This window comes from Vidua chalybeata, chromosome 11 (genome assembly GCF_026979565.1).
Source record: "Vidua chalybeata isolate OUT-0048 chromosome 11, bVidCha1 merged haplotype, whole genome shotgun sequence".
Taxonomy (NCBI): domain Eukaryota; kingdom Metazoa; phylum Chordata; class Aves; order Passeriformes; family Viduidae; genus Vidua; species Vidua chalybeata.
Window position 1 is genome coordinate 15,294,513 of NC_071540.1, and position 19,515 is coordinate 15,314,027.

The following is a 19,515-nucleotide window of genomic DNA, read 5'->3' on the forward strand; positions in this document are numbered from 1 at the left end:
GGACTCTGCATAAATAAAGTTGTTTGCTTTTAAGGGTTTTTTTTTGTGACGATGTTGGTACCAAACTAACACAATTTTCTGGGGATTGATCAGTTCCTGAATATGCAGGTCATTCTCTTCTTATGTGATGCATGTCTTTTGTACAGAAAGCCTATTTCTCCAGACTCTCTGCCCACACAGTTTGTCCATAGATATTAATTTCTGAGTGTTTTTTAGCCTCAAGCTTTGACAATTTTATACTAAAAATCTGTATGAGCAGAAATTTGTGCTGCAGAAATGAAAACCAGAAAATAACCATAGAGAAAAATCACATTCAGTAGAGCTAAAAATTGAAACATCTCCTAGAAGATTTCCATGTTAGAAATACTAAACTAATTTTTAAGTAAGTACAAACAACAGGTGAAGTTTTTCTGAGACTCAAAGATCAAGTGAGAGATGACAATCTTGGTTTCTCCTTCGCCCTCCACCTGTTTAGTGGGATTCACACTCTTCTGGCAAATCCACTTACTCAGATTTTTGCAAAAGAAATATTTCTGAGCCTAGTGCCTGATATCATATCTCTGCTCTTAATTATTTATTTAGTTGACACTAGATTGTCCTAAAACCATATAAAACACTGTAAGCACTCTCATTCCTTACTGTATATTACTTTGGTAGTTTTGAGTGACAAAACCATTTAGACACTGTGGCTGTTACCATATCATGGTTTGAAAGGTAAAACAGAACATGATCATATTTTTAATAGGAACACTGTGTGATTCATAGGTGGTGAATATTTCATGCACTTTGCATTTGCCTTTGTGCAGGAGGGTAAATGGAAAGTAAATCCACGTGTACTTTAGACAGTAAAAAGGCATTACTTTGTTACATCATATAAACATGTAGATTTGATTCTCTCTTTACTCATGCTGTAAAAAGAAAGTTTTAAAGTGTTTAGCCATACCTGAAAATGTAAATGCCTGAGCCTAATGTAATGCTGAAAAAAAATTAAGATAAATGATACTGCATCCTTGCCACAAACTGCAGCTTGTACAAAATTCACTTTAGTTATTATACTGTGAATACGTGTGCTAAACCTCCTCTGTGTATGCACAATTTATGTTGAATGCAACATGAATCATTTTAATAGACCAAGCAAAAAGTCCCCAAAGTCAATTTTCAAATTATGAACCTTGGAACAGAATATAGCAACAATGAACAACAAATAGTTCAGATTTTACGCTGAACTACAAATGAACCATTAAAGGTACAGTATACTCATTCAGAAAAAACCACTTTTTCCTTATCATCACAGTGGCTAAAAAGCATAGCAAGAATATTTCTTAAAGGTCAGTTCTAAATTTTCTCTTTTTCTGTACCTTATTAAGATGCACATTCAGGAGAGCTGATGCCATGAAGATTTTTACATCTCTTGTAAGCCTTGGATGATTCTGGTTGTTCTGGTTAGATTCTGCCTCTGATCTGCCATGTAACCTTGAGAAAGACTGGGTTTAATGCTTTAAAATTCAGGAATCCATTCTGATTTACTGCTTAAAAAATGGCCTGGCTTCAGATGGGTCATTTGAATGGAAAACCTTTTCACTGCCTGATTTTAGCTGTTCAGTGTTACCAGTGCACAGCAAAAGTGCAGAAAAAGAGGAGCACAGGTCTTTTTAAGTTTGGTAAGGAATTAAAATTCAACAGAAAGGAAGGAAGAGTATTTGAGTGTCATCTAAAACTTACAAGAGTTAAAAACTATATAAATGGTTTCTCATTGCGTCATCTACTTCATTGATGACATTTTTCATTGCTGGATACTTTAATTTATGAAATAATAATAAATTTAGTTGATTGTATAGATGCTGTTGATTTTTTAAAACAAAATTCAGTATTTTAGCAGCCTTTCATTTTTTTAAAACTTGCCTCTGTTCTCCTAAAATTGCCTACTTAATCAAAGTTTTATAAATATAAACCTTTTCTTGGCACATGCTTTTTCATGGGCCTGAGAGAATTAGTGAATGCCTCAAAATACTCTGTGGAACTTTGTGCAATTCAGTGTTCTTCAACTGGTCAAATTTGCTGTTTAGATTGGAGAAGACAGAATAAAGTAAAAAGACTAAAACTTGTGCTGAATGGTGACATGGAAGGGGAGAAAAGGGCTATTTTCAGTTAATTTTGTCAGGCATGTAGTTAAAAATAGAAATTGACGGTGGTCATGGGCTTTTCCAGATAGAAGTGCATGAGAAAAATAATCTAACTCCAAAGTTCACAGCTGTTGTGTCATGGTCAGTTCTGAAAATGTTCTGTAAGGTACATCATGGCTGTGAAACCTGTAGCAGAAAATGCTGCAAGAACTGTAGGATTCTGTAAATTATTTAACATAGTCTGTGGAGCACAGCATAGGAACCATGGGTTTCCCGTGAAAGCCTGCATGGTTCTGACTGCTTTCAGCATTAGATGGTATCAAATGATTTATAAAATCTATTATAGAAGTTTAGAAGGTTGCTCATTGAAAATTAGCTTTCTACAATGTCTAGAGAATTTGCCTTTGCATTTAGACTGAGTCTTTGTAAGTCACTTTTTGATAATTGCATCATAAAAGATGCTATTTTAAGTATCTCTGAAAACTGCTGTAAGTTTTTGGAAGTTACCATTTCTTCCAGAGCAAAAGGTAAAATCTCTTCCAGATTTCCTTGAAAAATTCATTTTTTTTGTGTGTATTTCTTAAAAGTTGCAAGCCTAAAAAAAAAAAAAAACAAAAACAAAAACAACAAAAAAAAAGCAAGCCTTCATTTCTACTTCAGTAATTTGTCTTTCAGTCTGGCAGCAGAGCACAGCATGTTGCCATGGGGTGTTCATGGATCAAATTACATCTCAATGCAACTTGATGTATTTTGGTAGGACTGGGTTCCAGCTCCTTATATTTACACTACTGCAGGTTATTGGTGAACATTTATAGCTCTGCAGATGAGGGAGCTTGTAAATGATCTCAAAACTGACTCTGTTTTTGCTGTGTGTGCTGTCACTGCTTGCTCCTCCCTGCAGATACTGAGACCCAAACCAAAGACATTTGAGGGTGCGGCAGTCGCTGTTGGAGACCTAACACCTGACTTTGAATTATTTCAGGGCTTTTAGTCAGGATTCTTTATGAAGTAGATGTGATAAATTATCTGCATTTGATACACAAATTCGGCAGAAACTCTCCCTCTTTGTTTCTTATATTTTTTTATTTATTTACTAGCCCCTGTGAAATTTTCAAGTGACTTTAAGCAGCCACCATAAATAAGAAACACATTCCTCAAATGTTGATAATGTTTCCTCCTCCCCTTGGTCCTTTTCTGTATGTAGTTGAACCTGAAATCCAGAGTATTGGCATCTTTAAGCAAAACCTTTTCCTTATTGCAGGAAAGAAAATCCAGTATCTCTCGGTCTTGCAGGTCAGAAGAACATTATTAGAGTCAGAACAGGATTTTATACAGATGGATAAAAAAGTTTCCCATCTACTAATCCAGAAATCTCAAACTCAACTAATTTTATGATGTCAAGGCAAGAAATATGTTTTGGTGTTTCTGTTTTGAATTCTTGCCTCCCATTCAGGTTACTGACTGTGTGTCAGTGACCCACAGTGATCTAACTAAGGTAGCTACAACATCACATTGTGGATTCAACTAAATTCTAGGAGACAGCCTGAGCATCACAGAATGTGAAATTTATGCTGGTGAAGAGGGAGTATGGATCAGCAACACATCGATTTTAGCCAAGAATCAAATCAGCAGTAAGATCAGAGAAGGAGCCCTGTGGTTTCATCCAGACTCTGATCCACTTCATCATTCTACTCCCCAATGCATGAGAACCCCTCCGACTGCTGGAGAGGTGAGGAAACAGATTTACTATAAAAAACAATGACAGAAGAAGTTGGAAATGCTTTCTTTTCTTTTTCCTGTAGATTATGAGATGTAAAAGTTATGAAAATGATATGTATGTATGGGAAGATCTTATTTATATTCCACAAGAGTAACAGTTGTTCCAATATAATGGCAGCCCCCCTTTATTCCTCAGCATCATGCATTTTCATTTTGTGATGTATTATGTGGCCTTTTGGTGTAACTACACATTTAGATCCTATTGAATAGAATTTATGTGTTGCCTTGTGGAAAACTTGTTTCATAATTCATTAATTATTTACTATTACTTGACCTTACAGTACATGAAAAAACCTATCTCATAACTGTAATTTCAATTCTCTCTAGTGTGAAATCAATCACATTCCACATCTTTTATATTATTTAAAATGTGAATCATGACATTTTCCTGTGGATTTCTCCCAGGTTACCGAGAACTTTCAAACCTGAGTGTGTAGGAAATGTGCAGGCTGTCCCCTGCAGACCTGGGCCAAGTCCTGGTTGCATTGCAAACACTGCAAAACCATTTGCAGTGGGTGAGCTCTCCCTTCTCCTCAGTGGAACTGGGGCTGGTGAAGACCAGGAGTATTTTATAAAGATCTACTTCACAGGATTTCCGTTTGCTTTGTGTACAAGTAATATTTAGATAAGGACATAGCTTTTAACTTGTACCTCCCTCTTCCTACAACCCAAATTGTGCCAATAATGTTACCAAACAAGCTTGATGTGTGCAGTTTCCAGTGCTGGGGAGAGCTCCTGGACAGCTGGGTAATGCTGAGTCCACTTCTGGTATTTGTGTAGCCTGTACTGTGTGAGGAAGGTGAGGGGTGTTGTGTTTAAATTAAAGTTCAGGAACATTTGGGGAATGTTGTGGGCAGCAGCCTGGTGCACTCAGGAAAGTGATGGAAGTTCTGTTAGTGATAGTGAGATACATCTTCTGATTTCTTTGACAGTAATTTCTGAAAATACATGAGCAGATAAAAGGAGTAATCACTTATGCACTTGAGATTTGGAGGTTACTTTTTTCCTGAAAATCTGCAAGAGAAGTAGTATCAAAACCAAGAATTTTTAAACTATATTTTAAGCAGGAGATACATTTGTGGAACAAATTACATTTGTACTTCAGTGTGCATGAGCACAGAAGAGTAAGATTTCTGTCCTTGACAAAAAATCTTGCCTCTTATTATTAATTGTTCCTCCTTTTGCCTGTATACCCATATTTTTTTGCTCTATGAGACAGTTTATCAACAAAATATGCCTTTACTCCATTTTTCTTTCAGTAGTTAAATGCCAAATGTTCTAAGTTCTAAAACATGTCCAGATTGCCAGATTGTATCTTGTGCAAACCCTGACTATTTTAGAAACATATCTATAATCATGTTAAGCAAAAGCCATTCCAGCTATTCATGTATATGCATTTATGAATCTCAGATGTAATTGATAGTATTTAATTTTACTTAAGCAACAAAGGCTTTGTAAGTATAGTTTTTCCTGATACCTGAGCAGAGTTAGGAAAAAATTCAGAGTACATGTAATATTACACAAGGAAATAAAGTCAATTTTCTTGAAATATACAGTAGGGTATATAAACGGACTTGGGGAAAAAATAGTAGAATGAAAAGTCTAATGCTATTTTCCTAAGCCACATTTGCTAAATGCAGACTTTTGCAAGGTCAGCAGTTATACTGGAGCTGTGGAGAAATGGCTTCAGTGGCTTTAACTTTACCAGTGCCCTTGATGAGGTGCAGAGTTGTCAGTATTCTCGTAAAATTCCTCAGTGATGGCTTCTTCTGTTCTCTTTATTTCCTTAAGTGAACATCTGTCTAATTGTTCACCTCCATTGCTTTAGTGCTTTCCTCATGCTTTCTCTGTTTCCAGACAATAAACTTTATTTTCTTCATAAGAATTCAGTCTACGCAAGGGTATTAGGCAGCTTGTTTGCACCTTTTAATTTCTGGAAGTTTTCCAGAAGGGCTTTTTGCTGTAGTTCCAATGGGTTCATCAGTGAATCATGTAACATAATGCAGCATTGTGTTTGGGTTTTTATCCGTTACCTTCTGTTTATAAACATCTGCTTGGAAATTTTCCTTTTGAATTTTTTTTTAATATGTTTTACATTTTTGCATGTGGCATATGGGTAAGATACACAGTACCTGCTATTTTTTCAGGTGTTCAGGTAGGTACAGCCAGTATTTACCTTAACATTTGGGAAAAGCCTAAACTACTTGCTTAAACTCCAACATTTCAAGGTAGAATATGTGCTGGTTATTTAGCTGTGTAACAATATCTGTTAAATTAAAAGCAATTTAATAATTGAATGACTACATTAAAATTTGGCATTAACACTTCTGGTTGCAGGATTGCAGAAGGCATCTGAAAAGTCTCTCTGTCCAGTAGAGAGAGACTTGCTCCCAAACTTAGCATGCTGCTTCTCTTGTGTTCAGTTCTTTGTTTTCAGGGATTGTTCCTCCTTTAGAAAGGGGAAAGGCAGTGGGGGTCTTAGGAGGGTTTTTTTAAAATTATTTTTTTCCTCTTATCTGTAAAGTATTTGTATTAATCTCTCACACCTATTCTTCAGGCAAATATTTAAAGCTGGAAGTAGGTGGTTGTTGTGCTTTGCCTGCTGCTTTATTTGCTGTCCTGGCACCACTTCCTTGTTTTTATGTATAAATACCTGTGCAAATATAATTTTTAAGGCATATTCTTCATCTTTCTGACCATATTTTTCATACACAAGTTGTATTTAGGAAACAAATGTTGTAGTAAGTTTAATGATGAGAGACTGTCCACTCTCTCTCTGTATTGCTGCATGAGACAATTATTTTTGGGATTACTTTTGTTATCTTGTGATCAAAATTTTATCAGAAAATTAATGTATATTTAGTAAATGAAAATTTCAAAGCTTTTTATGTTGCTGAACGTTAAAAATAAGACACTTGATTGTGAACTTTTTTCACGTTTACACTAAAGCCATTTTAAATTTCCTTAATTATTAGAACAATGGGACGTGGCCTTATGACCCCTCCTGTCTGGGGCTGCCCCATTGTGCATCTGTAAAATACATGGGCTGGACTTTGATCTCAGCTTTTCAGACAACCTTGGAATTACCTTACCTATTTAATGATGTGTTTGGTTTTACGATTCCTGAGATGGGCCACGTTTGCACTCAAATTTAATTTCAGCCTTTCTGTTTATTTTGTTCATGTTTTCTTTGTCACATCATATTTCTTTAGAAGGAAAGTAGATAAAAGCTTCCTCCTTTAGTGACTACAGGTCAGGTGGCAGAAGGACAGGTTTCCATATTCTGGTACTGATATTTTCCTGTGAATGCTGAAAGACCATATTTTTGTTCAAGTCTATATTGTGTATATTGAGTGTATACTAAGAAGCTGATCCTATCAACCCTTGTACAAGAAATCTTTACTAATGTGATTCAGTCCTTTTATTTCACTTTCTAAAATTACATACATATCAATGTGACCATTTTCAATGCATCTCTTAGCTTGGAAATGTGAACAGCTGGGGAAACAAAAGAGTTTGTGTATGTGTTTATTTCTTTGAGCATACTGTTCTGTAAGTTATCAATGTTATATTGTTTAAATCTAGGAAATTGTAAGCATGAACTGCCAATTAAAATGGCTTAAGTAGCTAATTATTCAGTTCTTTCATATCTTTGTCTCATATATTTATTTCTACTTACATTGAAGCATCCTGACATTATTCATGAATACAGAAGTGATGACTTTTAACCACATTGATATTTTTTTTTCCTAATATTAAGAGTGGGGGGAAAGGACTGTACCTTAAATCCCTTGGCAAGCTTTGCCATCCTCCCAAACAGCTGCAGTGCATTTATAAACCTGCAGACGTCACTATTCTGCCAATTAATTGCGCTGCACGAGCTGTTCCACCGCGCTCTGACCGCATCGAGAACCCACATTGCTCCATCTCACAATTACAGCACTTGGTTTTTGATCTGAAACAATTCCATCGGATTTATTTCAATATTGTTACTTCATTTTCAACGTTCTACTAGAGGAAAGAGTATGCTTTCCTTTCTAGCTTGTAGGAGCCATGTCCTAAGAATTGTCTTTAATTATTAGTTTTTGTTGTTTGAATACAGATTTATGAACTACTTATTTTGTGTCATTTAACGTACCATATTTAAGCAACATTTTTCAATCTGAACACAGCTTCCAGGAGGGCAAGCTGCCCAGAACATCAGTGATCTCACAGTTATTACTTTGTGTCATATATAATCTTCTTTTTTCCTGCAACAAATAAATCTTTGGGCCTCCCTGCAAAAAACATTTGTGGTTACAGTATAATAAAAATAAACCGTTTGTCGTGACTGCAGCTGACATTTATCAGCCTATTTGTGGGTGCTCTTTCTCTCTCTGTATAATACGGAACATAATTTGTCACTTTGTAAATACATTCCAGCCTAAATCCCTGCCAGCATCTGTTAGTGTTTGAAGGATTAATGCACTGCACAGTGCATGTCTGCACTTTCAGGCAACAACGTAGCTTATGGTTATGGATCATGAGAGAACAGGGAAAAAGGGTTCATTTTGTATTTACTTAAACACTGTTGCCCTTTTGACCATCATGCTTTTCTCCTCTTGTTTGTCGTCTGGAGTGGGGATGCCGCCCTCCCTTCCCTCTGTGACAACTGTGTGAAGTCCTGCTGGAAGTTTTGTACACCACTGTGTGTGGAGCTGTACATATAAGATAACACCTCTTTAATTTTATGGGTAATTAACAATGGTAATAATCTATTGCAATAGGGCTGTTACTGGTTTAGTCCATTTAGAAATTCTCCTTTTTCCCCCAGCTTCTGCCATTTCCAACAAATCCATTGCCCTGTTGCCTCCTTCTCACCAACCCATAAACTGGGTTTATTTCATCTTAAAAACTTCAAATAGAGGCAATTTTTTAAAGGAAAAAAGCCTGTAGCTTCTAAATTATCCCGATGCTGTTTGCCTTGTTGCTCTCTTTGAAAATGCATTCTGCTATCACTTGGAATGGTGCAGAATGAAAGGAATTGAAAGCATCTGAATAGGAGGCTCTCCACAGCTGAGATTCTGTTACATGTTCCCAGGCTCCCTTGATCATTCTCTAAACAAGGAGATTTGTTTATTAGAATGGTAAACCATACACATGATGTTATATATTGCCAAGATTATTTGAGATTCCCCAAGATAAATTCAAATGAGCTTTACAGGAATGGGTGTTTGGAGACAGAAAGAAGTGATCTATATCCAGGGAAACAAAAGAAAAAAAAAATCCAGCTAAAAGTATGTTCCCAAGTAATTACCCACAGTTCATGTGCATTAAGAGCTAAACAAATTCCTATTGCCAAAATCTACAGTAGATTTTCATTTAAATACATGTAATTTCTTGTTATTGAAGCAAATGTGTCCTGTGTGCAATGGAACTATGTGCATCCAGAGAAAATCAGGGCATTTGGAGCCTACTAAATGAAGTATTCTGAAGTTATACTTCAGCACTTTTTGTATGGTTTTTTTTTCTCTCTGGTTATGGAATAAATAATTTTTAAAATATCTTTAGGAGAATGACTTCTTTTGCTCTTTCTAAGCATGATTTAGGATTGCTGGGGCATAGTTTACTTAACTGAAGATATTAATTTCTTAAAGAAATGCAGATGTTTTCCCTTTTTTCCTTTATAATTATCTTCAGAAGATAAGAAAGTCCAAATTTATAGAGATACTGATCTAAGAGTTAACTAATGTAAAGATTATGAAATAACATTATTGCTTATTGTAGTAGTAAGTGGTATTTATTATAGAAGATTTATTAAAAAAGGATATTAAAATCTGAAAAATGAAGCAACCACAGAGAAACGAATGTGTAGACATTTGCTAATAGAAAGAGATAAAGTTCTAAAACTACTGGGAAATTTAAAATGGTGATTGCATGATAAGTCAAATATACAATCTGTACCTATAGACTTGAGTCCCATTTTTGTATTTGGATTTTAAATTATAGGTAAATGAAGTATTTGGATAAAGGAAAAATAGTATTGTGAACAGTGATTTGTTTAAATGTGAGGACCAAATGCCAGGTTGGTGTATGCCATCCTCAGAAGCTGAACTCCTTCCTGTCAGGCCATCTTTATCACTTTTCCACATCTCTCACCTTCAGAATTTCAGGCTTTTAGGCTCAGAATTTCAGGCAATTGCAACTTTTAGGCATTATTTTGCATGACAATCCTACAACAGCTTGAGGGCTTCAGGCTTTTCTGAAGAGACCTCTAAGTTGTAGATGATGCCAAAAAGATAAACACTGTTCTCTGCCAAACATCCAGAATTGTTCTGGAGAAGGGATAGAGACAAAGAAAACAATGGTACTAATAATTTATTCTTAATGATAAAATGTTGGTCCAAGGCTGATCAGTAATCTGAGCAGTTTGCAGGCTCACACTGACCCATTAAATCTTGATCTGACTTGGATGAAGACAACCTCGGCAGGAGTTCCATTTTTTGTGAAAATCAGGAAGATCTAGTTACTTAAGCAGGAAGAACCAGGCTTTACAAATGAATTTTTGTGAGAGGTCGCACACAGCATCAGACTATGATAGGATTGAGCAAGAAGAATAACGGAAAAATTTACACCACTAAATTACAACCAAAATGCAGGTAAAACAAAGACATCAGGAAATAGTGAAACCAAGTATTACTAAATTTTTTTTTTTTTCTAATGGAAGAATGGAAATCCTTTTCATCTCTGCTTTTCATGAAGAATCAAGTTAGTCCCAGCTGTTTCCTTGTACATCTCATAAATGGGTTAGTAAAATGATTAAGATTTGGGAAATTGATTTGTGTTGTTTAAATAAAGTTAGTGGAAATTTGAAAGTACTGCACAAATACTGCTGATGTTGGGGAGAGGAGGAAGGGGAGGAAACTAGAAAAATGAGTCTAAAAATGTTCCACCACAAGGTCTTCTAAGGATTTTTATTGATGAATCCCAAAGGTAGCAGAAGAACACATTATTGGAGCATCTACCAGAGGTGCTGGATTGCTCTAAAAGCAGGGGGATGCATCCATCCCCATCAGCTCCAGGGAGCTGCAGAGCATTCAGAGCACACAACCAGCTGAAGCTGCCATTGCATAAATACAGTTTTGCATGAAGTACCAAATGTTGACTACATTAGGGACAATAATATTTGCAGTCCTAATCCTGAGTGAAAGCCTTTTTCCCCATTAGGTACCCCCATAAATAGTGCATGGCACTGGCTATTGACTGTCATAAGCTATGTGTCAAATTGTCAGATGTGCTTCTAAAACATCCCCTGCTCCATCCTCAACGTGGAAATATGAGTTTATGTGGGCATTGCTTGTCATATGCTGAGATTTGGTTATTTGTTTACCTATTTTCAGATAATTCCACAAATTTTTCTTCAGCTTTGATGTAAAATTCTTCTTTTTCCCCAAGATTTTCTTTCTCTGACAGCCTGTCAGAACTATCTGCATTCCAAGATGTTGTCATGAAGATTTTTCTGAATTAAATTATACCACTTTTTACCAATTGATTGTACTTTCAGTTCCTCAAAGTCAGATATTCCTGTTGTTGTGCCAAGTATTCAGTTTTGAGTTAAGGACTTTTAAACATTGAAGATGTACACACACTATTTTCTGAGAGTAAAATTATACAGGAAATTGTATGTAGTGTCCACTCCGGTACATTTTAAGTAGGCCCTCACAAAATGACTTGTACTTACATAAGATACAAAGGCTACAGCATATTTATTAAGACTCTTCAACTCTCTATGAAACTGGAGCAGTCAGAAGTAATGGTGTCTGCTGAAAGATTCTTTATCATATGAATTTACTTTTAGTCATCTATTATTTATTTCAGCTATTTTATATGCCATTATAATAAATATTATGACAGAGAAAGCTTTTATGCTTCAACTTATTGTACTGCTCTTCACTTCCTTGCAATCCTTCAGGAAAATGTAGCTATGCTTTACCTATATTTAACGTAAATCATCACTTACATTTGAATGAAAAATTCACTATGAAAAAAGGCTCCTTCTTCAATACCAAGACACAAATGCACAATCATGTTTACTGCCAAACTACTCTACCATGCAGTGTTCATTTTTAAACAATTTTTAGGCTGTAAAGTGAATGCATTGCATATAGTGAAATAGCTGGCTTTCTGGGGGTTTTCACTTTTGTGTTACTTTCTGGCTCAATAAGCATTTTTCTAGCATGAGTGCAAAGTATAGCCAATTGCACTTAAGCATTTTTAATATTTTTGCTCCAGTAGGGAGCAGCTTACATACAAAACTGAATAAGCTGTTTTCTGCGGTTGTATAGAGTAATGAAACTTACCTGGAAATACTGATGAAAGGCTTTTAGAACTGAGTGTGAAACATGAAATACAAGATAATATTTTTCTTTGGACTTTTCAAAGTGTTATTATGTTGGGTTTAGAAGAGGACTTGTTTGGAACTGGGGATTGATTTGCCTTTGTCTGTTTCTTCAAAGGCACCACGTTGATGCCTGGACATTGTTAGCCTTGAACTGCTCATCGGGCTTAATGAAATACAGAAACCCCGATCCCAAACTCAAACCTCCCAGCTGGTTCTGGCTGACCTGGACTTCACAGGGCTCAGCAGGCAGCAGAGGTGTCCCCTCCCCTCGTGTCTGTTCTCCTTTGGCCACTTTGCAGAGCTGGTCTGGCTCCTGAAGGGGTTTTGGATGCAGGTGGGACATTTGTCCTGGGTATCTGCAGCAAGGATAGCAGTTCATTTTGCACAGTTTTTCAATGGCACCATGTCCTGTGGTTCAGAAAAGAGCTCTTTAAATTATTCTACACTCATTTCAGTATCTACTTTCTTAAATGATGTAATTGAAAATAAAGTAGTGGAGGGAACATTACTACCTTTTGTCAATTTAATTTTCAAAATTCTGGAGTTTCCTACCTTAGTGTGTTGATTTGATGATGGCAGTTTAAAGGCTGTCTCCTGTATTTGGGAAGGTGGCAAGTCTCATTTAAGGTTTCACAACATAAAATGAGGCATAATTCAGTACTGAAAACATGTGAAGTGAAGTAGTGAGAGACATCAGCATAATATAATTATGGCACATTAGATCAGGATTTGCAGCACACCATTACCAATCAGTTCTGACTGCAGAGAACAATTACAGTTAAGATGCCTTTTAGCAAAAATGATTTTTAGTTTTATTTTTTATTAAAACCCCCTATGCTCTTGTATACATATCACAATGTGACACCTAGGCTTCTAGGGGAAGAGGGAAAACATTATAAGAGAGGTAATCCTGAGCTACTGTAAGAAAACAAACATAAAACCTTCTACTTGTCATTTAATGGAGATATTCTTACATTATACATACCTTGCAAGTATATTGCCTTATTCATAGGTTTTTAAAAAGAGGTATTGTGATATAAATAGTGGTGGAAAATTTGGAATAAAATGAATTGATACTAAAGGCTTAGTGTTTCACAGTCTCAAACTGTAGTAGGAATTGGTGGTCTGCAGAAAACCTCTGTGGGGTGAGAGATGCTGGATTCTCAGTTGATGGGAGAATCTGAAACAAAAAAAAAGTTGGGGAACTTGCCTAAACTCATGGTACGTTCAAGTGATTTCTTCCCCACTTGTGCTTGGAGAAAACACTCACATCTGGCTTCTTGAGAGCCTTCAGATGCTGAGCTGTCAGGTTCTGAGTGCTTTGGATGTCCCATACTCCAGTTTTTCCTGTGAGGAAAACAGAGTAAATGCATTTGTCTGTGCTCAGTGTGTGCCTTCTGTGCCTATGAAGGAAACACTGGCTGCAACCATCAAGGTTTTAAACAGCAAAAGCAGGAAGAAGTTGGAAAAAATATTAAGATTTTTAAATTTCTGATTTTTATGTTTTCAATATATTAATCCCCAAATCAGGCCAATCTGAGTCTGCTTACCTTCTATTTCAGAAGGTATTTTGGAGGCTTCATACTTTCTTTTTTTCCTTTGGACTTGAAGTACAGACACCTCTTTTCTGTTCCTGGAATCAGTAGCAGAAGCCAAGAGGAAAAGCATTACCTGAGTGATGTTGCATGGACTTGAATCCTTGTCCCCAAGAGGACAGTAGCTGACAGCTTATGGTCTAGTCTGTTGAACTACTTGATTATTATGTTTTTTGACCCCCTTATATCCCTGTATTTGTATCATTCTTGTCCTTTTACCCTTGGGAGAGACAGGAGAATGTTTCAGCTGAGGAAAGCAGAGGCAAAGTAAACCCAACTATGCACATGACTTCTGTAGTGAGTAAACAACTTTGAACTGCACAGCTGAAGAGAAACTGTTCTGGAGTTCTATTGCATAATGCAAGGCAGCATCATCTTTCTCAAGTCTCTAACCATCAAACAGAAGAAAATATTTACCCAATGGGGCAGAATGAATTCCAGAATGATGTGCATCTTGTGAGGGTAAAAAACTCTTTGTAGCAAAGTTTGGTTTAGCATTTTCCAACTCCATCAATTGATACTTCCTATGGAAATTGAACCTGTTGAAATTTTAGTTGTGTTTATTTTGCTGTCCTGATAAGTCTGGCTGGAATGGGACAAGAGGAATTGGAGTGATATTCTGTTTAAACCAAACCTGTGAGGTTTGGCAGAATGGGTACTAGCAAAATAGAAAACAGGCATAGGGGAGAAAAGTGCCTGATGTAATTAATTGGGGAGATCAGATGGATCACTCGAGCTTGGGAGACAATGGGACAGTCTTCCTGGCTTCCTTCTGTGCTGACTTGTGTGCTGCTGTCCTTTCATTCCTCCAGCAATGCTCATGGTATAACCTTGTAATCCCAGCAGATCCCTGGTGCAACCACCAGCTACTTGGTTCTGTGATGACTTTAGTGTTGTGATGAAAATAGGTGCATATCTTTTGGTTCATTTTGTTCTGAGATGTGGAGTTTTAAAATACCTGGAAACAGGGATCTTAAAACTGAAAATTGTGTTTTGGGATAGTGTGTTCTCTTCTAGGTGAAAAGTTTACTTTAGGTATATATGGAATTTCTTTTGAAGACACAGAATGGTTTGGGTTGGACATTAAAGCCCAACTTGTTCTGACCCCCTGCCATGGGCAGGGACACCTTCTGCTATCCCAGGTTGCTCCAAGCCCCGTCCAGCCTGGCCTTGGACACTTCCAGGGATGGGGAGTCCACAACTTCTCTGGGCATTTATAATATGTCCTGGTAAACTCTTACTGTATAAAGCACTGTGTAGACTGATCTGTTATTTTCTGTAGTCATTTTTTTACTGTCCTTTATATCACCAACTATGAAAAATAGATTTTTTTGGATTAATATGTGCAATCTCAAGGTAGCTTTTTTTTATAGAGTATTTGCCAGTTTTTTTTTTTTTTCCCTATTGGTATGGTTCCAAAAAATAGCATGTATTGAGAATAGCACTTACTCTACTTTTTATTTCATGAGTTACATAAGTTTCACCATCAAAATCAAAGCAAAAAGATACCTATTAACCTTAACACTGACTTGAGTCTATTCATTGCATTATATAAAGCTGTGCATTACATAGTGTATGTTTTTAGCAGAATCGCCAAATCACAAATGCTGCTTTTGGCACTAAATGTTGTGCTCATCCATCCCTTTTGATGATTTGTATTCACTCTGGGGTTATAATGTTAAACAAGGGAATCAGACAAATTTCATAACACATTTACTGTAATGTGATACTGTGAACTGAGCTTGCTGTTATTTATCCTTTTTTATATTTTCTCTTGTTCCAGCATAAAGCCAAGGTAGAGGCAATGACCTTAGACCTTGCTTCTCTTCAGAGTGTGCAGCACTTTGCTGAAGCATTCAAATCCAAGAATCTGTAAGTACTCAGAAAATTAGATGTAATAATTTCTTGTTATTTTAATGTCTTTATCAGCTGAGCACAGTTGGCAGAATCACCATAGTTGGATGGATCACCAACTGCAGTGAGTGAATAATCTTTTCACAGGAATTTTTTTCAATTTAAATTAAAGATCATTTGTTTTCATACAAAAAAACCAAAAAAAATACAGAAAATACAAAATACAGAAAATACAAAAAAAAAAAAAAAATTTTTTTTTGAAATGCAGCCCTGTGGCTGTTGAAAAAGACCAAAGCTGAATTGCATGAAGACAGCTCAGGCAACTGTTAACAGTTTTGCAACGGTTTGGAAGAGGTCAGGGTTGAACAATTAGTGCACTGCTTGTCTTACTTTGTTTTCTAACCTTCTCTCCCTCCTTTTCCTTTTTAAAGCTTTAAAAAAACATTGCCCTATGAGCCAGAGAGCTCAGTTTTCCAGACCTGTATGTGGAATAGCCTGTAATAAAAAAAAGAAAAAGGGGAGAGGTTGTGATAATGACATCACTTAACAATAGACAAATTTATATGAAGATAACTAGATTAGATTCCAAGTGGTTTAATTTAGCTTGAACAGAGCAATGAATATCTGAATTGAAGAAATTATTTGAAAGCTTTTAAGTTCCAAGTGTTGACAATAAATTCCACACTTTGTGCTTTTATCCACAGTTGAACCATTGATTGTTGTGAGTATTCAAACTTAGCTATTTTCTGAAAGTATTTCTGTAACTTGATATGCATCTTACTATTCTTCTCAAGAGAATATGACCTCTTAGCTTTGAAAATACATTGTTGTAGAGAAAATATATAACAAAGAGTGGTTTTTTTTCACTTTTGAAACACTGCCAAAGCTAAATCTCACATGGATAGACAGATGACATTTTAGTACTTATAGATTCAAAGAATTGTCAAAACTGACTTCTAACAGAAGTTTCTTTACTGCCAAAATCCTTGGTATCAATATTTTCTTATCATGTCATCTTCATATATTAAAATTTCTTGAAAGACAAATCCTTGCAGTATTGCTGCTTTAGTACTAACTTGGTTTTGTGGTGTGAGAGCAGTAAATGTTTTGATGTAGAATCTTCATGCTTTTAATATGCTACATTTCTTTAAATGTGTGGTGCAGTGGAAAGTCAAAACCACCCTTCTTCGAAATGCAACTCTTAACCTGATTTGTGTGTTGTAGCTCATACCATGGTTGTCCTAGCTAGTCCATTAGGTATGCATATTTATAAATCCTTGGAAGTGAACAGGCTTAAATCAATTTTTGCCAGAGAACTTAGAAAATGAGAAGATCTAGAATCAGTAAAACCTGTTTTGTTTTTGTTGGCATACCCCATTCTACCAGTGTAGGTCTGTTAAGCTACATTGTCAGTGATGGACAGGCTTTACTAATGTTTCACTCTCATTTTATTTGGAAAATAATTTAGTAATGGACAGCATCTAAAGCCTCTGCCTTCAGGCCTTTCTGTCTTAAATATGTGCTCAGACGTGCCTGTGTCTGGCAGGACTCATCCAAGCATTATGTGGAAGTCTATGTTCTGTATCTGTTGTGAGACTTCTGCAGTTTTGACCAAAATGAATTTCCAGTTGTATTTTGTTTAAAGTCTGGGGCTGGATGGAAACCAGACCCCACACACTGCCTGTAGCACTACATCTTTTATCTGATGCAGATACAGAAGAGTCACCTTACAGTCACCTGCACTGGAGGGTGGACTGGAAGACCTACCAGGTCTTTCTGGCCTCTGATTTTTTTGTGATTTAACTATGTCTGGGTAAGTCTGGAAAAGCAGTTATGTGGCAGAGGCATCTTCTTGCTGCAGTGGTGGCTGATGCGTTTTCCAGCCCTGGTGAGCACTAATGACCTTTGTCTGTCTCCTCCTTGGTTGGTTTTGCTGCAGTGTCCAGAGGCTTTTGTCACATCAGGGACTCCTCTGCACCCATGGCTTTATGAGCAACTGCAAGGAATCTTACAGGCTCCGGTGACAGACTGAGCATTGTTCTTTATGCTTGGGCCAGTCTTGTCAGATGGCAGCCAAAATTTCTGAAATATCCTGTAGGAGAAGCACATTGTGCTGGAGTCCCCCCTTTCCCATGAGGGACCTGTCACTCCTGTTAATGAGCATAGGAAATACCTTAACAGAAGAAGTTTTTCTTTCTCTTACAGATTTCTCAACAATAAAGCAGGTAGGAAAAGCAAATAAAGTGGTGTGAAAAGTGTGTAAAGTGGTTTTTTCCTTTTTCTTTTTTTTTTCTTTCCAAACAAAACTGTCATTTCAGTTCTGAGCTGTATAGATCTTGGTTCCTGGGAAAAGCTACAATACTTCTGAAATGTCAAGGAGAAATTTTGTATGAGCACACACATTTCAATAAAGACCTGCATTTTATTTCTCACAGCATTTAATGTGAAGAGGCCTTTAGTATTCAGTGGTGAACATCTTAAACTTCTCTGTGCAAGTAGTGATATTCTCTGTTTAGTTTCTCCAGTGCACTGTTGATTTCTGGAACACTGGTATTTTCCAGAACCTTGGTCTTGGTGACACGTGACCTAATAACTGAAAATTTCTAAAACAGATAATAAATAGGCATGCCTTCTGAAATTCTGCTTTTCTGGCACATTTTGTGGCTCTAGGTGCTATTTTTTGTCCACAGATGTAGGAGTGTGCTCATAGTCCCATCAGAGCCTGGGACCCTGTTCTTCCCTGGCTGATAGCAATTGGAAAATAGTCTTGAAGAACAGATGAAAAAACTAAAATGGAACAACTCCAGAAAAAGGATCCCTAAATGCTATTGAGTTGAAACCTCTTGCAGCTGGGGAAGCTGGGGGTGTTTGTATTGCAGAGAGCAGAGGGGAAATTGCTGAAACTGTGAATCTCTTGCCTTAATCAAATAAGTTGTAGAGAAAGAAAAAAAAGCCTTCTTGAATGTGCTTGGGAATCTGAGATATTGTGGAAGCCACGTGTAGAATGAAGAAATGTCATCCTCTGCTCAGCAGGAGTTTAACAGGGCTGGTTGCATACAGAAAACAAATGATGTAACAGAGGGAGCCTTGAGAAAAACATAAATAATAAACGGGAGGAAAGAGTTACTCTGAAAAGAAATATTTAATAGGAATTGAAATAGTACTTTAAAGGCTAAGGTTAAGAAGCCTTTCTTGTCTGAAAGTAAAAGTCAGATGATTCATCTATAAATGATCATACTTCTGAGATTTGGTAGAAATCTTTTATTCCTACATGGATTTGTTAGGTGTTGCAGACTTGCCCACAGATAAAATCTGAGCTCTGAATATATAAACACTGGTAAATTATGCCATATTCCTATAAATATATTCTGGAAAATCCTTCCTCCTCTCAGGAAAAAAAGAGAGTTTTTTTGTTTGCATTATCTATACTCTTGAGTTGATACAGCTGTTTCTCTTTCTGAGACTTTTTTATCCATGCAGAAGGGTTTTGCTGATTATTTTAGATCGTGCAGTTCTGTGATTGCTGCAGTCAAACTTTCTCTAGGAGCAGGACAGTGCCCTCCAGTATTTTGTGGTCTCACAGTTAGAAGGATTCGGTGGGCAAAATAAAGTAAAAACCTAAATTAGTTGGATCTCCCAAAGTCAACTCTGGGAGAAGACAGAATAAAACAATATTGCTGTTTAATATTTAATCTAGCATTGTAGCACAACCTGAACACAGTATGACTAACACATAAAATGGATGTCCAATAAAAAATAGTCCTCAAGGATTTCTAGCACAAAA

At 36.5% G+C, this 19,515-nt stretch overlaps 1 protein-coding gene across 3 annotated transcripts in view; it reads left to right on the top strand.

The window, feature by feature from the left end:
• The window catches only part of WWOX (WW domain containing oxidoreductase), a 484,843-nt gene that overhangs the window by 81,334 nt on the left and 383,994 nt on the right, over positions 1–19,515 (top strand). For all 3 annotated transcript variants that reach the window (XM_053953289.1, XM_053953288.1, XM_053953287.1), the window contains exon 6: positions 15,661–15,749. In XM_053953289.1, coding sequence (XP_053809264.1) covers positions 15,661–15,749 — 89 coding nt within the window. The remainder of the gene's footprint in view (positions 1–15,660; positions 15,750–19,515) is intronic.